At 43.6% G+C, this 19,853-nt stretch overlaps 1 protein-coding gene across 1 annotated transcript in view; it reads right to left on the reverse strand.

Moving 5' to 3' along the window:
- The window catches only part of CTTNBP2 (cortactin binding protein 2), a 164,589-nt gene that overhangs the window by 51,781 nt on the left and 92,955 nt on the right, over positions 1-19,853 (reverse strand). Inside the window, exons 5-8 of the mRNA XM_040411467.1 lie at positions 16,086-16,286; positions 10,404-10,503; positions 6,910-7,057; positions 2,248-2,487 (exon numbers count right to left, since the gene is read on the reverse strand). Of these exons, the coding sequence (XP_040267401.1) occupies positions 2,248-2,487; positions 6,910-7,057; positions 10,404-10,503; positions 16,086-16,286 (689 nt within the window). The remainder of the gene's footprint in view (positions 1-2,247; positions 2,488-6,909; positions 7,058-10,403; positions 10,504-16,085; positions 16,287-19,853) is intronic.

Genomic DNA, 19,853 nt, shown 5'->3' on the forward strand with positions numbered 1-19,853 from the left:
ACAGTACTAAGGGAGTCATTATTATTATAATAATCTACATAGACTGGTTCTCTAGAACTACAAGTACAGTATCTACTAATCCTGCACTTACAGACTTTTTATTTTATCCATTTAAGAAAAAAATATACAATTTCTATATATGGAGCCTGAAGGCAATGTGCTTCATTGAGAGGGCTTAGCTTTGAAAAACAGTTAGGAAGAACTATAGCCCCCTGCCATGTGGATACAGGGAAGTCACTACTAGTCTAGAATTTACCATTGGATCTGATGAATATCGACACCATAGCAGAAAGACGTGAACCAAAAACTGGCACTGTGGCTTCATCAAATTAAAAATAGCCGCAAGTATGATGTCTCTTAAAGGGGTTCTCCGAGCTTTTACTAATGATGAGCTATCCTCAGGATAGGTCATTAATATCAGATTGTCAGGGGTCCGACACCGGCCCCCCCGCCGATCAGCTGAATAAGGAGACAGCGTGCACAGTGCAATTTCCCTTCTCTCTTCCTGTCCGCTGCTGTTGTCTAATAGTAAAAGCCCGGAGAACCCCTTTAATAGCAGATCTGAGCTTATGAGTATGATGACATTTCTTACTTATCTAAACCTTTCGATTCTTCTGGTGACAGTGCACATGCTGAAACAATAATACTGTTAGGTGGAAGGACAAGTTACTTAAGGGCACGGCCACATGGCGTAGCTGTGTTGTGGTTGTGCTGAGGTCAAGTACCATGCAGCCTTATGGGCTCTAATAAAACTAATGAAGACCATACTATTATAGTCTGTCTGCATTGTTAATATCATGTGGTCATTAACAATGCAGAGCGACTATTAGAGCCTGCTGTGGCCCACGGCATACTACACCTCGGCACGGCCATGTAGTCATACTCCTAAGGCCTCTTTCACACGGGCGAGATTTCCGCGCGGTTGCAATGCGTGAGGTGAACTCATTGCACCCGCACTGAATCCGGACCCATTCATTTCTATGGGGCTGTGCACATGAGCGGTGATTTTAACGCATCACTTGTGTGTTGCGTGAAAATCGCAGCATGCTCTATATTGTGCGTTTTTGACGCAACGCAGGCCCCATAGAAGTGAATGGGGCTGCGTGAAAATCGCAAGCATCCGCAAACAAGTGCGGAGGCGGTGCGATTTTCACGCATGGTTGCTAGGAGACGATCGGGATGGGGACCCGATCATTATTATTTTCCCTTATAACATGGTTATAAGGGAAAATAATAGTATTCTTAATACAGAATGCATAGTACAATAGCGCTGGAGGGGTTAAAAAAAATAACTTAACTCACCTTAATCCACTTGTTCTCTTCTGTCTTCATCTTTGCTGTGCAGTAGGAAAAGGACCTGTGGTGACGTCACTGCGCTCATCACATGGTCCGTCACATGATCCATCACCATGGTGATGGATCATATGATAGATCATGTGATGAGCGCAGTGATGTCATCAAAGGTCCTTTACCCAGGTCCTGAAGAAAGGAGAGAAGCTGGGCTGCGCAAACAAGTGGATAAAGGTGAGTTAAACAATTTATTTTTTATTTTTAACCCCTTCAGCCCTATTGTACTTAGCATTCTGTATTAAGAATGATATTATTTTCCCTTATAACCATGTTATAAGAGAAAATAATACAATCTACACAACACCTAACCCAAACCCGAACTTCTGTGAAGAAGTTCAGGTTTAAGTACCAAACATGCAGATTTTTCTCACGCGCGTGCAAAACGCATTAAAATGTTTTGCACTCGCGCGGGAAAAATCGCGCATTTTCCCGCGATGCACCCGCATCTTATCCGGCCCAAAACCATGAAGCCCGTGTGAAAGAGGCCTAAGGGCTGTTTCACACGAGCGGATGCCGTGCGTGACATCCGCTCCGTGAATGACAGCCAAGACCCGATGCAGACTGAAGAGGCACGGAGCATTAACATGACTGATAATGCTCCGTGCCTCTCTGTGATCTCTTTACTACGAAATCACTGTGAGATAAAGTGGTCACTGTGATTTCGTAGTAAAGAGATCACAGAGAGGCACGGAGCATTATCAGTCATGTTAATGCTCCGTGCTTCTGCAGTCTGCATCGGGTCTTGGCTGTCATTCACGGAGCGGATGTCACGCACGGCATCCGCTCGTGTGAAACAGCCCTAAGGGTTAATGATCACACTTCTGAAAAAAACATCTGCAAAATATAACTTTACATGGCACACAGAAAAAAAATAAAAAAATAAAAATAAATACATACCTTAAAACCTTTTGATGCTGCAAGATGCGCAGCTGTCCATCCCTCACTGTCTGCACTATTGATCAGTGCTGCAGAAATGACAGGTTCCAGATTACTACTGTCCTTGTTCTTTAAATCATAAAGTCTCACATCAAATTCCTTATGGGAATCAGAGTGACTTCGGCCTCCATAATACATGAGGAGCTTGAGACAGTCTGTATTTCCAGAATCTGCTGCAGCATGAATTGGTGTCCAGCCAGTCTAGAAAAGCCAAAAGCTATATTACTAAGGACTATTGAAAATCAATACAGACACCGCTTAATGGGGACAATAAGGATCTTTTATGGTCATCAAAAATTGCAAACAGAATACATTTCAGATCAAATTACAAATGCAGCTAAAGTGGGATGAAATTTTTGATTGGGAAAATGAGAGATTGTGAAGATCATGAGGAATTCATAGAGAAATGATCCTGTAACTTTTCATCATACATACAACACCATTTATCTGCTGAAGCCAGAATACCCCTCTTAGGGCTCTTTCACATCAGCGCTATTTATTTCTGTTCTTCTGCTCCATTATAAGATCAGAATTTCGAAAATAACAGAAGAGCCGGATTCAGCACATAACTGAAAGAAACGGAGCCTAACAGATCTCATTGAATATAATGGGATACATTGGGTTTCTGTTCAGGAGAACATTTTTTTTTGAGGAAAAAAGTACTGCACGCAGGACGAACTCTGTGACGGAAGCTCTGATGGAAAAGTGAACATTGCCTAAGACATTTATGGCTTTTAACAGTTTTGCTGATTCAACATAATTGATAACTGCTACCATGTTTCTCCGAAAATAAGACAGGGCCTTATATAATTTTTTCCTCCGAAAAAAGGGCTAGGGCTTATTTGGTGGTGTAGTGTCAGTGGGTATTACTGGCACTCTCTCTCACATTCTCTCTGAGGCAATAGCACTGTGCCCTATCTCCTCTCTGCACTTGGGAGGCAGGACTCTGCAGCCACTCTGGCAGTGGCACTGTGCCCTCTCTACCGTATCTCCTCTCCTTTACTTGGGAGGCAGGACTCTGCAGCCACTCTGGCAGTAGCACTGTGCCCTCTCTACCGTATCTCCTCTCCTTTACTTGGGAGGCAGGAGGCAGGATTCTGCAGCCATTCTGGCAGTGGCACTGTGCTCTCTTTACCATATCTCCTCTCCATTACTTGGGAGGCGGGACTCTGGAGCCATTCTGGCAGTGGCACTGTGCCCTCTTTACCATATCTCCTCTACTTTACTTGGGAGGCAGGAGGCGGGACTCTGGAGCCATTCTGGCAGTGGCACTGTGTCCTCTTTACCGTATCTCCTCTCCTTTACTTGGGAGGCAGGACTCTGCAGCTACTCTGGCAGTGGCACTGTGCCCTCTCTACCATATGTCCTCTTCTTTACTTGGGAGGCAGGACTCTGCACCCATTCTGGCAGTGGCACTGTGCCCTCTTTACCGTATCTCCTCTCCTTTACTTGGGAGGCAGGAGGCGGGACTCTGGAGACATTATGGCAGTGGCACTGTGCCCTCTTTACCGTATCTCCTCTCCTTTACTTGGGAGTCAGGAGGCGGGACTCTGGAGCCATTCTGGCAGTGGCACTGTGCCCTCTTTACCGTATCTCCTCTCCTTTACTTGGGAGTCAGGAGGCGGTACTCTGGAGCCATTCTGGCAGTGGCACTGTGCCCTCTTTACCGTATCTCCTCTCCTTTACTTGGGAGGCAGGAGGCGGGACTCTGGAGCCATTCTGGCAGTGGCACTGTGCCCTCTTTACCGTATCTCCTCTCCTTTACTTGGGAGGAAGGAGGCGGGACTCTGGAGCCATTCTGGCAGTGGCACTGTGCCCTCTTTACTGTATCTCCTCTCCTTTTCTTGGGAGGCAGGACTCTGGAGCCATTCTGGCAGTGGCACTGTGCCCTCTTTACCGTATCTACTCTCCTTTACTCGGGAGGCAGAACACAAAAAGGCAGTAGACGCGTCTCATAATTGGGTGAGTGGATTCTGCTGTGTCTGCTACCATCCTGGGCACAGTATAAGGCTACAGTATTTATATTCTCCTTGTCTGTGATGTCAGAGAGGCGCTGGAGGCGTTCACTGTATCTAGGGCTTATATTTGGAGTAGGGCTTATATTTTAAGCTTACTCCAAAAACCCTGCACAATAGCGCTCGGGCTTATTTTTGGAGTAACACAGTAGTAGCTACAATTATAACTCCTAAAGATATTATGACCGTTTCTGTCTTCTAAAAGATGTGTGAAGAAGCATCATATAATATTGGAAGTTTGGCAAATCTTGTGAAACTTGCATTAATTCACCATAACTTGGCGGCTTACCCCATCTCGAGAGATTATGCTCTGTACTAAGGGTAGCCTGTACAGAGAAGATTGAGGAGCCGAGCAGGGGCTAAGCAAAATTTCCATCCATGTGCAGAAGTAGAGCCTCTGCCTGTTGCTTGGCTCCTCGATCCTCCTGTTCAGAATGCTGTCTGAACAAAGATGGTGTAAGCTTCACAAGATCATGCTATTTGATTAGACAGTGTCAGAATGGCTCAGGTTTACACCCCCTTTAACATTGGCCTCCCAAAGTAATGGCTCCAATTGCATGGGAATTGGCGGTGGGGCTAAAAAAAACACACACTGCAATTCGGGGAGCACAAGAAATATCAGGGGTGTTCTCTTTACGGAAAAACGAAGAACGTTTTTAGGGCAAAGACTTTACTACTCAGCAGTCTATTATTACTTATAAAATAGATTATTTCAGACAACCCTTGTCCACATGCTCTAGTTTACTTTCCGTACGACCTAAAAATGACATATACATAAATAGCTCATCAAACTACAGTCCTGATCAAAAGTTTAAGACCACTTGAAAAATGGCAAAAAAAAAAAATCTTATTTTACACTGTTGGATCTTAACAAGGTTCCAAGTAGAGCTTCAACATGCAACAAGAAGAAATGAGAGTGAGACAAAACATTTTTTGAGCATTCAATTAATTGAAAATAACGATTAAACTGAAACAGGCTGTTTTTCAGCTGATCCAAATTTTAGGACCACATGCCTTTAAAAGGCCAAATCTGTGCAAAGATGTGGATTCATTGTCATTTTCTGTTAGGTAGTCACACGTTGTGATGGCAAAGGGAAAAAAACTCTCCCTTTTTGAACGTGGTCAGGTTGTTGAACTGCATAAGCAGGGTCTCTCACAGCGCGCCATCGCTGCTGAGGTGGGACGCAGTAAGACAGTCATTTGGAATTTCTTAAATCATCCTGAGGGTTATGGAACAAAAAAGTCAAGTGGAAGACCCAAAGAAAATTCACCAGCACTGATCCAATTGGCTGTCTGTCAAGACACTGGACGATCCTCGATCCAAATTAAGGCCCTTACTGGTGCTGACTGAAGCCCCATAACCATCAGACGGCATCTGAGACTGAAGAGCTTTAATAACAAAAAAACGTCTTCAAAGACCTCGTCTCCTTGAACGCCACAGAACTGCTGCAAGAGAGCACCAAACATGGGACAGAGTCCTGCCTCCCAAGTAAAGGAGAGGAGATACGGTAAAGAGGGCACAGTGCCACTGCCAGAATGGCTCCAGAGTCCCGCCTCCTGCCTCCCAAGTAAAGGAGAGGAGCTACGGTAAAGAGGGCACAGTGCTACTGTCAGAATGGCTGCAGAATCCTGCCTCCCAAGTAAAGGAGAGGAGATACGGTAGAGAGGGCACAGTGCCACTTATGAGAAAAAAATTTAACCTTGATGGTCCTGATGGTTTCCAACATTACTGGCATGACAAGCAGATCCCACCTGAGATGTTTTCTACGCGCCACAGTGGAGGGGGCGCAATAATGGTCTGGGGTGCTTTTTCCTTCAGTGGAACAATGGAGCTTCAGGAAGTGCAGGGGCGTCAAACGGCCGCTGGCTTTGTCCAGATGTTGCAGAGAGCATTCCTCATGACTGAGGGCCCTCGTCTGTGTGGTAACGACTGGGTTTTTCAACAGGACAACGCTACAGTAAACAATGCCCGCAGGACAAGGGACTTCTTCCAGGAGAATAACATCACTCTTTTGGCCCATCCTGCGTGTTCCCCTGATCTAAATCCAATTGAGAACCTTTGGGGATGGATGGCAAGGGAAGTTTACAAAAATGGACAACAGTTCCAGACAGTAGATGGCCTTCGTGCGGCCGTCTTCACCACTTGGAGAAATGTTCCCACTCACCTCATGGAAACGCTCGCATCAAGCATGCTGAAACAAATTTTTTAAGTGATCAACAATAACGGCGGAGCTACTCACTACTGAGTTCATGTTTGGAAGTTGGATTTCTGTTTTGGGGGGGGTTTAGGTTTTGTTTGGAGGTGTGGTCCTAAACATTTGATCAGCTGAAAAACAGCCTGTTTCAGTTTATTCGTTGTTTTCATTAAATTGAATGATCAAAAAATGTTTTGTCTCACTCCCATTTCTTCTTGTTGCATGTTGAAGCTCTACTTGGAACTTTGTTAAGATCCAGCCATGCTAAATATGATTTTTTGCAATTTTTCAAGTGGTCTTAAACTTTTGATCAGGACTGTATTACTTTAGGCTCTGTGGACTTCAGCAATTTATTTGGGAAAAAAACACACTTCAGCAATTTATTTGGGGAGCAGTTACAAGAGTATACCTACATTTGTCATAATGTTTCGATTGCCACCAGAGTCCAGTAAAAGTTTAACAGTCTCACAGTTTCCATTTTTACAAGCCATATATAATGGGGTTTGTCCTCCACCAACATTGTTGATATCAGCATTGTATGCAAGCAATTCCTCTGCACATCTAGGAAAAAACAGCAAAGTGAGGATTGTTCCTTATATTAAATTACTTATACTTCATGCTTATACATTTAAAGAGGACCTGCCACCACAAAATGCAATGCCTTATGACTCTGTGTTGTGCCGTTTTTCTCTTATTCCTGCTAGAAGTTTAGGAAAAAAGGTACGGATGGGTGTGTCTCTGCACAGTCTGCCACTGGCAGTCTAATTGGTCCATACAAGACTCCTCTCACTGGTAACATCCATCTGTACCTTTATCCATAAACTTCTAGCAAGAATAGAAGTAGAATGGCAAAACAGTCGAAAGAATAAATGTTCCAGAATCGTCATTTTATATGGAATACAATTATATCCTAAAACAGGTTTGTCAAGGTGACAGGTTCTCTAAGACTACCTCTGTGTACAACTATCAGCGACTGACAGCTGGTTAAGCCCCTCAGTTATTCACAAGTGCGCAGATTGACACTACTGATAATGTAATGGGCACTTCTGATTGTCTACATGTATCTATTTGCTTTCCTAAATTAGGGTGAACTTCCATGAGCCAAAATTGTTTGGTTTGCAGAAATGTACACACATGGACAAAATTGTTGGTACCCTTCTGTTAAAGAGAGAAAAACTCACAATGGTCACTGATATAACTTGAAACTGACAAAAGTAATAATAAATAAAAAGTTACTGAAAATCAGCTAATGAAAATCAGACATTGCATTTAAATTGTGGTTCAACAGAATAATTTCAAAAAGCAAATGGTAGTTACTGTGCTGTTTGGTATCATGGTGTGTACCACACTGAACATGGACCAAAGAAAGCTAAGGAGTGAGTTGTCTCACGAGATTAGAAAGAAAATTATATACAAACATGCTAAAGGTAAAGGCTATAAGACCATCTCCAAACAGTCTGATGTTCCTGTTACTACAGTTGCACATATTATTCTTAAGTTTAAGGTCTATGGGACTGTAGTTAACCTCCCTGGATGTTGCCGCAAGAAGAAAATTGATGACAAATTGAAGAGACGGATAATATGAATGGAAACCAAAGAGCCCAGAACAACTTCCAAAGAGATTAGAGGTGAACTCCAAGGCTAACGTACATCAGTGTCAGATTACACTATCTGCCCCCATGTTAGCCAAAGTGGACTTAAAGGGGTTGTCCGGGATCAAATATATATTTTTTTAAATACGTTTACTCACTCTTAATAGCCGATTCAAGGTCCCCACATATGTTGTTTTGTATTTTCTCCTCTTCTACAGGGCTCCGACAGTCCCCCACTCATTGTTGACATTGATTTTATGTTATGGCTAACTTCCTGCCGCACATCGTCACCTCCTCCGTGCATCCGCCCCCCTGAATCATTCTTTCTCCAGCCTGCTGCAGCATTTGCCTGTATTTTACATAGGAGGAGTTTAGTATGCTAAGTAGAATAGTGCTCTGCCTCCTTCATTGAAAAGAAAGCGCACTGCCCGGTGACGTCACCGGACCAGAGGGGCGGGGCTTAGCGTAATGTGTTTCCACCTAGTTTCCGCCCCTCAGTGCACTCTGGATAATCACTGAGCGCACTGAGGCTGACTGTGACGTCACCGGGCTTCCTGCGAAGCGGAAGCAGAGGCTTCACTCTGCAGTAAGGGACCCGGTACGTCACTGAATCTTTGAAAAGCGGCAGAGGATTTATGACATGAAAACAGGGCATTAGCAAAGTCTGGCAAAGGTAGGACAGGAATGTATGTAATATTTAGGTGCTTGGTGTTCACTTATAGCAATGTCCCCAATCCCGGACAACACCTTTAATGGAAGACGACCAAGGAGGAAATCACAGTTGAAAGCAAATCATAAAAAACTGAGACTGGAATTAGCCAAATGAATATTGACAAGCCACAAAGCTTCTGGGAGGATATTATATGAACAAACGAGACAAAACTGGAGTTTTTTTTAGCAAGTCACATCAGCTCTGTGTTCACAGATGCAAAAATGAAGCATACAAAGAAAAGAACATTGTACCTACTGTGAAACATGGAGGAGGCTCGGTTATGTTTGGAGCTGCTTTCATGCATCTGGCACAGAGTGCTCTTAATCTGTGAGGATACAATTAAATCTCAATACTATCAAGCTTGGTCTCAGTCGCATGTCATGGGTCCTCCAACAGAATAATGACCCAAAACACATAGCTAAAAACATCCAAGAATGGCTAAGAACAAAGCACTGGACTATTCTGAAGTGGCCTTCTATGAACCCTGATCTAAATCCTATTGAACATCAGTGGAAGATGCTGAAACTTGCAGTCTGGAGAAGGCACCCTTCAAACCTAAGACAGCTAGAGCAGTTTGCGTGGAGTGGGCCAAAATACCTGTGGACAGGTGCACAAGTCTCGCAGAGAGTTACAAAAATCACTTGACTGCACTGATTGCCTCAAAAGGTTGTGCTACAAAATATTAAATTAAAGGTTTTATCATTCTTGTCCAGGCCAGTTTCACTAGTTTTTTTTATTTTTATTATTATTCTGTTGAACCACAATTCAAAAGCAATGTCTGATTTTAATTAGCTGATTTTCAGTAATTTTTATTTATTAATACTTTTGTCAGTTTCCAGTTATTTCAGTGACCATTGTGGGTTTTTCTTTCTTTAATGGAAGGGTACCAACAATTTTGTCCATGTCTGTATGTTATTGTCCTATTTATCTGAATGGAGCTTGCAGCCAAAACATCCCCATTCAGATGTATGGAACAGATTACCAGTCACAGACATTGCTGCAACAAACCTACCACATGTGAAATCACCCTTATATTCATTAGGTTGGCTGGTGTATTTCAACAGTAATCTTATTCATATGACTCAATAACCTTACTGTTACCTTGGGGTTTTAGGCTTATACTACACCTGCAGATATTGCAGGCGATTGCCGGGAGGGAAGCGTTCTTTCCTGGCAATCGCCTGCTGGATAGTGGAGGAGACTGCTACTATTACATGCAGCGATCTTCTCCACAGTATGGGGAGGAGCGATCGCTAATGCCACCGCTCGTCCCCATACTGACTAGTTTGCCAGCAGCAGATCATGATTACACAGCACGATCTACTGCCGGCAAATGATAATTTCTAAACCTGCTAAAAAATTCCAATTATTCGATGAACGAGTGTTACTCCATTCATCGGGTAATTGGCGGCAGTATTACACTGCCAGATTATTGCTAATCAGCGTTCATGCGAATGCTTGTTGGCGATGATCTTCATGATTATATACAGGTGTAATATAAGCTTTAGTCCAGTGATTGAAGCTCTATGAGTAGCTCTAAATAACATCTCTCATAGTCTTATAAAAGGAATTAAGGTTACACTTGCAGTGATCTTCTCCTTACTTTAAATGTCCCTGAGCAGCTGCTGTGCATAAGGCAGTAAAGCCATTTGAAACAGTAGCATCTACTCGTGCTCCTGACGTCAGCAGCAACTTTACACAGTCTGCAAATGAACAAAAATAGAGCATGAGAATGCTAAATAATAGAAGGAAAGTACAAGAAAGGTGTTGAGGGGGTAGAGCATAGAGGACACTTGTACAATACCTACATTAAACGACAAATTCAGTATATGCACTAAATGACATTTGCAAAAAGAATATATATATAACAATAATTGAAACAATAATTAAATTGCATTTTCAAACCATCACAAGAGTTAGTTTATGCAACAAAACAATGAAAAATAATTATTATAATCCTGAATTCACAACATTAAAGGGGTTATCCAATACTATAAATATCTCTCCATATGCCCAGGCCCTCACAGTGAATATACTTACCCCGCTCCCTGCGCTGTTCCTGCTGCTTCTCCCCGTACATGGATGAAAACATCCAGTGTCAGGAGGAACAGCCAATGGCAGGCAAGGGCGAGGGTTGAGCCTCCTTAGCATCACGGGTGACGCTAGGGTGGCTCGTCCCCATCACTACCTGCAATTGGCTGCTTCCCCCGGGCCCGGCATATGGGGGACATTTTTATAGTATTGCATAACCCCTTTAAATTTCTCAATGAAGTTGGATAAATAGGTCTGGATAATTGGAATAAATTGAATATATATATATATATATATATATATATATATACAGTACAGACCAAAAGTTTGGACACACCTTCTCATTCAAAGAGTTTTCTTTATTTTCATGACTATGAAGGAATCAAAACTATGAATTAACACATGTGGAATTATATACATAACAAACAAGTGTTAAACAACTGAAAATATGTCATATTCTAGGTTCTTCAAAGTAGCCACCTTTTGCTTTGATTACTGCTTTGCACACTCTTGGCATTCTCTTGATGAGCTTCAAGAGGTAGTCCCTTGAAATGGTTTTCACTTCACAGGTGTGCCCTGTCAGGTTTAATAGGTGGGATTTCTTGCCTTATAAATGGGGTTGGGACCATCAGTTGCGTTGAGGAGAAGTCAGGTGGATACACAGCTGATAGTCCTACTGAATAGACTGTTAAAATTTGTATTATGGCAAGAAAAAAGCAGCTAAGTAAAGAAAAACGAGTGAACATCATTACTTTAAGAAATGAAGGTCAGTCAGTCAGCCGAAAAATTGAGAAAACTTTGAAAGTAAGGGCTATTTGACCATGAAGGAGAGTGATGGGGTGCTGCGCCAGATGACCTGGCCTCCACAGTCACCGGACCTGAACCCAATCGAGATGGTTTGGGGTGAGCTGGACCGCAGAGTGAATGCAAAAGAACCAACAAGTGCTAAGCATCTCTGGCAACTCCTTTAAGACTGTTGGAAGACCATTTCAGGGGACTACCTCTTGAAGCTCATCAAGAGAATGCCAAGAGTGTGCAAAGCAGTAATCAAAGCAAAAGGTGGCTACTTTGAAGAACCTAGAATATGACATATTTTCAGTTGTTTCACACTTGTTTGTTATGTATATAATTCCACGTGTTAATTCATAGTTTTGATGCCTTCATAGTCATGAAAATAAAGAAAACTCTTTGAATGAGAAGGTGTGTCCAAACTTTTGGTCTGTACTGTATATATATATATATATATATATATATATATATATATATTATAAAAACACAAAAAATTCTAAGTTTATGCCCACATCACTTTCTTTATAAATGGAAACAATAACAGAGATGTGAACAGAGCATAAAGGCTCCTCAACATAGGCCAATGGTTGGGGCAATTATCAGGGATGAGTGTTCATATGAATGCTCATTCCCAATAATTGCCCTATTTAAATGTGCCACTGATCACCCAATGAATAAGAAAATGCTCATTGCCCCATGGCACATTAAATTACGGCTTACCGGTGGCAGATTGCCCTGTTTAAACACAAATCTGCTGTCAGCAAACAATCATTCTGTACGATTCTGTATGATTGATTGCAATAGGGATTTTCCCTTGTCAAAGGGCATTAAAGGATTTAGATTCTTTTAATTTTCATATTGATGGCCTATCCTCAGGACAGGCCATCAATATCAGAACGACGGAGAACCCGCACCCCACACCTCTGCCGACAAGCTGTTAACTTGTAGCTCTGGCACTGAAACTACACACCTCTGTCCATACTGTGGACTGAGCTGGTATATGTAACACTGCTCTCACGCACTTTAGCTGGGAGCAGCACTCCATCCACTACAATATGAATGGAGCTGTGTAGTTCCAGCGCTGACTTCCAGCACCAGAGAAACAAGGAAACAGCTCATTGATGGGAGTGTGGGATTTTGGACCCTCACTGATTTCATTTTAATGGCCTACCTTTAGGATAGATCATCAATATCAAATTATTGGACAACTCCTTTAAGTCCTTCATGAAATCATACAAATGTTAAATTGAGTAAAACTGCACCAAACAGATTAAATAATTCTGAGGGCCCATCGCCTGTATACAGTATACACCAACAAAGCTGAGCACTGATTGGATGCTACAGTCTAGGTGACCTATTTTTCTATTACACAGCTGTGATAAAAGAGGCTTAATAATCATAGTAGTATTTGGCCAGAATCACTATTTCACTTTCAAAATCTAGGGAATCCGCATATCTTGTAAAAAGGATTTACAAAATTTTAAAAAAGCAAAATCAGGGAATGTGGTAAAATAATAAGATAAAATACCCACCTGGTAAATCCCCACCTCTTCCAGTGCCACTGCTCCAATGCCCCCACTACCCTTTGTTCACTTTTCCTGCAGTGATAATGTGCCTTAAAGAGGACCTTTCAGAGCTCCTGACATGTCTGTTTTAGTAGCTACATGCATTCCCCATGTAATAACAATTCTGGAGCATCGGGGGGCATGGCCTGAGCATGCTGCAGTGAGGATGCACACTGCTGAGCTCCCGGACCCTGAGCCCTTTAATCTCACCCTTGGTCATCTCCACCCGGATTTCTGAACCTGAGGGAGGATGGTCAGATGTTCCGGTCGTCGGGGCTCCTCTTTTCTGGCGCCAGAACTCCGTATAGCGCGGTACTTCAGCCAAACTCTGGCTCCTGCTCGTCTGGCCGACTGGTGAGCGCGCCGCCACACCAACACCAAGCCCCGCTCTCCACTGCAGCTCCTCACCTCCAGAGAGGACGATCCCTTGGCTCCCAGCATCAGTTAAACAGACGCTGGTGCCTCTCGCCTGCACGCCCCAAGAAGAAAGTGATAGCGGACACAGCCGCCTCGCTGGGCATGGTGAGTGAAGCGCCACCCGCGCTCCTCTCAGAACCTCCTGTGCCGAAAAACCTCCATGCCATCGACCCCCATGGATAATGCTGATGACATGTCCCCACAGCCTAAGGATGGGTCGCCCACACAGTCGGCCCAGCAGTGCACCCTCTCCCCTACTGCAAGGGACTTTGCTCCTGATATCTGCCGCAGGCCCCATTCTGTGTCTGACACCATTTTAGACCCCCCGTCTACCCCTGCAATCTTTTAGACCCCTACTTGCTCTGATGGCTCTGAGACCTCGTCCTCCTCCTTGGGCAGCAGACGCTCCAAAAGCCCGAAATTAAAGGATATCTGGACCCTCCTTAGTAACCTGCCTACTAAATAAGACATGGAAGCTATTATTTTACGGGTTGAATCCAAGCAAGACCAGGCCATTGCGGCCGTCAAGACAGACCTGAGCAATATTTCTACTCAATTATCTACGCAAGTGCAGGTCTCTTCTGCATTAGAATCTCGCCTTACCACAGTTGAACAAAATATGGCGACACAAAGGGAGTTGAACAGACACATACTTCTACAAGTAAATGATCAAGAAATCTGAGGTTGACGCAACAATATCAAACTACGTGGGATACCAGAGGAGGTGCCCGCTTCTAACCTACGTAAAGCGGTAACCTGTATCTTCAACACCCTTCTCTCCAGAACACCAGATGCAGTGATTGAATTGGACAGAGTACACAGAGTGCTGGGTTCCAGACGCCAGGAGAACCCGGCTCCTAAAGATGTCTTATGCAGGGGTTCACTTTGGCTCGGTTTATTCCACAAGTTTTGGTTACTGTTATTTTACCCGCTCCGGGTTAGCTGGATCAGGTATTTGGCTTACAAAGCTACCCTATAGTGTTCTTCTACTAAGTTCGCTTTTGTGTGTCGTCTTCCCCGTCCTCTCGTTTCTTTCCTTCTCCCCCTCTTTCCCTCCCCCCCCCTTTTTTTTTTCAGAAGAATGTCTACCATCAACTTTACATCTATCAATGCCAATGGGCTGAACACACCAGAAAAGGTCCTCCATTCTCCGGCTCCTATGGAGTAAGAAGGTACAAATCGAATTCATACAGGAAACACATTTCCGCAAGGGAGCATTACCCCTTTTCAGATCACCCAGGTACCCGGACTCCCACCATAGTTGCTACTCAGTATCAAAGTCAAGAGGAGTAAGCATACTGATCTCTATAACCACCCCCTGGGAATTGGTAGATACCCAGACAGATGATAATGGTTAATATCTATTCGTAAACGGCAGTCTGGCGGGTCAACTCTATACTCTAGCCAATGTATACCTTCCCAACACTAATCAATACAAGGCTCTAGCGGGAATCCTATCGAGACTAGGCAGTTTTGCAGAGGGAGTTCTCTTGAAGAATTCAACGTTGCTATGGACCCTTTGGTGGATGTTTCTAGGGGGGCCTTGCACCTGGCCTACTCTTTATCTCCATTGTATCAAGCGTCTCCTACACTCCCACCAGCTGGTAGGTGTTTGGAGGGCGGTTAATCCGGATGTTCGTGACTATACTCATTATTCTGCTGCAAGAGATGTATACTCCAGGATAGACCGAACATATTTGCGCTGTTTTTGATATGCCAAAGATTACTCTCCACACATTTATGTGATTGACTTGTTTTATTTGGATGATAAGACATTTGTACTTGCCTTTTATATACCCACTTAAATAAAGAATTTATAAAAAAAAAAAATAATAATTCTGGAGCATCAATTCTTATGGCTCTATGTTGTGCCATTCCTCTATTATTTCTACTAGAAGTTATAAATGAATTGCTAGCAGTCTGCAGTAAGGGTATAGAGGGGTGGTAACCAGTTGGGGAGGGGTGTCCCTGCAGTCACTCTCTATCCAATCAGTGCTGCCATTCTCAAACTGTGCAGGAACACCCCCCCAACTAGTTACCACCCCTCTGTACCCTTACTGCAGACTGCTAGCAATTCATCCATAACTTCTAGTAGAAGTAATAAAGGAATGGCACAGCCAAGAGAATAGATGGTCCAGAATTGTTATTACATAGGAAATGCATGAAGCTATTAAAACAGGCATGTCACGAGTGGTGACAGGTTCTCTTTAAATGCGCATGTGACCACTGCAGCCAATCGCTGGTCTCAGCTGTCTCATGCCATATAGGCAGGTATTGACACTGAGGCCAGTGATTGGGTGTAGCGGTCACGTGGACGTGTACAGTACGTCATTGCCACAGGGTAAAAGAGATGAGACCACGGAAGCAGAAGGATTTTACCATATTCCTTGTTATTACCAATTTTTTTTTTAAATGATGGAAGCCCCTTTTATGGGTCATTATCTCCGGGTAACATGGGACGAGGGTTAGAGCAATTATCTTACCTGTATGTCCATTGGCAGCAGCAGAATACAAGGCAGTATGGCCATCTTTAGATAAGTTATTTATATCCAGTCCTTCTTCATTAAGCAGCATTGACAATAAAGTGACGTTTCCCTGGGCAGCAGCTTGGTGAAGAAGGGTGGACCTGTCTGCCAGGGGAACAGGACCACCGCTTGTTAAAGAAGTTAAGGAGGGTGACCAGCCTGTGAGTCAAAGTAATAGATGATAAGGGGAATAGACATATAAGTATTAGGAAATAACTGAGGTTAATTAAAACAACAGGATCGGGAATTAATTGAAGCAGAGAGAATGAACTTGTGAGGCGTTCTCAAAATTTGCTTATTAGAAATGATATCATGTACTGGATTACACATGGGCAACATATCATTAGATTTACAGAGAAATAAATATTATTATGATATAAATGTGGATTAATATACTGTATAAATATAATTTAGGAAATACAAATTAAAAAAATTATATAAATAAAAAATAGGCTACATTGCTCATGGGCTACATTTACCTGACACCGCTACATGGCCACTAGTTATGTGGCTGGGAATAACATGTAACACTCACATGCTTGTGAAGGCTTCATGTATGTGATTCTATAGCACCGGTATCACACAGGTCCTGAATTTGGTTAATGCATTTCAATGGGGCTGTGCATACCGTCAAATTATCATAATGACAGAATATAGCTTTTTTACACACTGTCCAATATGGTAACATACATGAGATTTTCATGTGACTGTTGGGTAACAAATTATAGTATCTAAGTACCAGCATGATCACTGATCTTAGAAACACCACACTAAGGCTACTTTCACACTTTTTCGGCAGGCTGTTCCACAGTGGCGTCGCCAGGGGGGGGCCAGAGGGGGCCACGGCCCCCCCTACATCATGCTGTGCCCCCCCAACTAAAATGACCCCCCCCCCCAAGTGAGCAGCCGCCGCCGGGCACAGGGAGATGAGCGCTTCCATTGCGCTCATCTCCATTGTAAACTGTCTGTGCCAGCGGAGGTGCAGGGGAGGGAGAGGCGTGTCCCTTCCCTTTCCTCTGATAGGCTGCAGGCAGGCACCGAAGTGGAGGAGAGGCCCCGCCCCCTAATTACTCCTGTTTACCTTTCTAAAGCTAAAGGACCTTTGATGATGTCATCACAGGTCCTGTAAGGGAACTGCACAGTGTAAAGTGTAGTTCCCAGGTTAGAACAGTGCATCTGCCAGGACCTGTGATGACATCATCTTCAACATCACAGGTCCTGCAGAATCTAGCAAAGGAACTGCACCAAAAATGGTGTAGTTCCTAGGTTTCAAAGGTACATCTGCCAGGACCTGTGATGACATCATCACAGGTCCTTCAACCCCTAACAGCAAGTATTAAAAGTTCACAAGCAGCTCTGTATTGATCCATACAGACTGGAATGGAGAGGTAAGAGGAGGTCCTCCACTTTTCATCATTTACCCCCCCCCCCCCTCCATGCCCTGTTTTTACTCATTGCTCACTCATGTATACTACTTCAGACAGTTACCACTACCTCATGTACCTCACAGTGACTATAATGCATAACTGACCACATATTTCTATAAACACTGCATCTACAGTATTATACCTTCTATGTGTCACATCAATACACTGCTCTGTATATATATATATATATATATATACACACACATACATGCACACACACTGCATATATTACACAGTATTATACATGCAATATGTACAGATATATAGTATATACCGCAGTGCACTGATATGTGAGGTATGAGGTATAATAGATGCAGTGTGTACAGATATATAGTATATACAGCGGTGCACTGATATGTGAGGTATGAGGTATAATAGATGCAGTGTGTACAGATATATAGTATATACAGCAGTGCACTGATATGTGAGGTACGAGGTATAATAGATGCAGTGTGTACAGATATATAGTATATACAGCAGTGTACTGATATGTGAGGTACGAGGTATAATAGATGCAGTGTGTACAGATATATAGTATATACAGCAGTGTACTGATATCTGAGGTACGAGGTGTCAATACACTGCTGTATTTACTATATACCTGTACACACTGCATCTATTATACCTCGTACCTCACATATTACACTACTGTATATACTGTATACACTGCATATATTATACCCCGTATCTCACATATCAGAACACTAGGGAATATACTATATACCTGTACACACTGCATCTATTATACCGCGTACCTCACATAACTGTACACTGCTGTATATAATATACATCTGCATCTATTATACCTCTTTTGTGTGCCAGGGCTGTTTTGTAATCCCATTCCGGCCCTGATGGCATAAATTATAAAACGCAGCAGCAAGAATAGTTCATGGAACAAAGGGAGGGGCTATAAAAGGGGAATGGGGGCCCAATTTAGATTCCTGCTATGGGGCCCAGTGATTTTTATGTACGCCCCTGGCTGCAGGCACTAGGCCGGCAGCCTATCAGAGGCCGGCGCAATGACGTCATCGTGCCGCCTGAGCCTTACATTACAGCGTGGGACACAGGAAGAGGCTGCATCGCATCGCTGACACTTAGGTAAGTATAAGTGTTTTTTTTTTGTTTTTTTTTACAATAGTGTTACTGGCACATTGGGGGGGGCTTATTACAAAACTGGCACATGATGATGGGGGGGGACTTTATACTGGCACATGATGATGGGGGGAACTTTATACTGGCACATGATGATGGGGGGGGACTTTATACTGGCACATGATGATGGGGGACTTAATACTGGCACATGATGATGGGGGGACTTAATACTCGCACATGATGATGGGGGGACTTAATACTGGAACATGGGGGGGCTTAATACTGGCACGTGATGGGGGGCTTATTACTGGCACGTGATGGGGGCTCATTACTGGCACGTGATGGGGGGCTCATTACTGGCACGTGATGGGGGCTCATTACTGGCACGTGATGGGGGCTCATTACTGGCACGTGATGGGGGGCTCATTACTGGCACGTGATGGGGGGCTTATTACTGGCACGTGATGGGGGCTCTTGTTACTGGCACGTGATGGGGGCTTATTACTGGCACATTGGGGGGCTCTTGTTACTGGCACGTTATTGAGGGCACTTATTACTGGCACATTATTGGTGGGCACTATAGGGGCATCTACTGAGGCCACAAAGAAGGGGTGTTTTATATGGGGGGCTCTGTACAGTAGCATTTTATACTGGGACACATTATGGTGGGTACTATGGAGAAGGGGAGAGAGGAGTACTATGGAGTCATCTACGGGGGGCACTAAGAAGGGGTATTTTATACTTGCAAATTATGGGGGACACTGAGGGCATCTACTGGGGCACGATATATGGGACATTTTATACTGGTACATTATGGGGGGCACTAGCAGGAAGGGGGGAGAGGAGCACTATGGAGGCATTTACTGGTGCACTATATAGGGGTATTTTATACTGGCACATTATGGGGGAAATTAGCTCAACTGGGGGCATAAGGGGGTATGTTTTGCACATTATAAGGAGAATTATTTCTACTGGGGGGCATTATGGTGGGTTTTATTACTCCCCCATGGTATGACCCCCTAGTAGCAGCACCAGCCTCTCTCTGCTCTGCTATCCCTCTGCCCCTTCTCCAAATCCTTATTATGAAATCTTACTCATTAGGATAAAACACAACATCAGCTCCGCCGAGCCCCCGGCCAAGTGTTGAAGTGGTGTCCGAGATCCCCAAGGGCCAAGCCAAGTAACTGTACGTTTTCATGTGAAATAT

Source organism: Bufo bufo, chromosome 1 (genome assembly GCF_905171765.1).
Source record: "Bufo bufo chromosome 1, aBufBuf1.1, whole genome shotgun sequence".
NCBI classification, from domain to species: domain Eukaryota; kingdom Metazoa; phylum Chordata; class Amphibia; order Anura; family Bufonidae; genus Bufo; species Bufo bufo.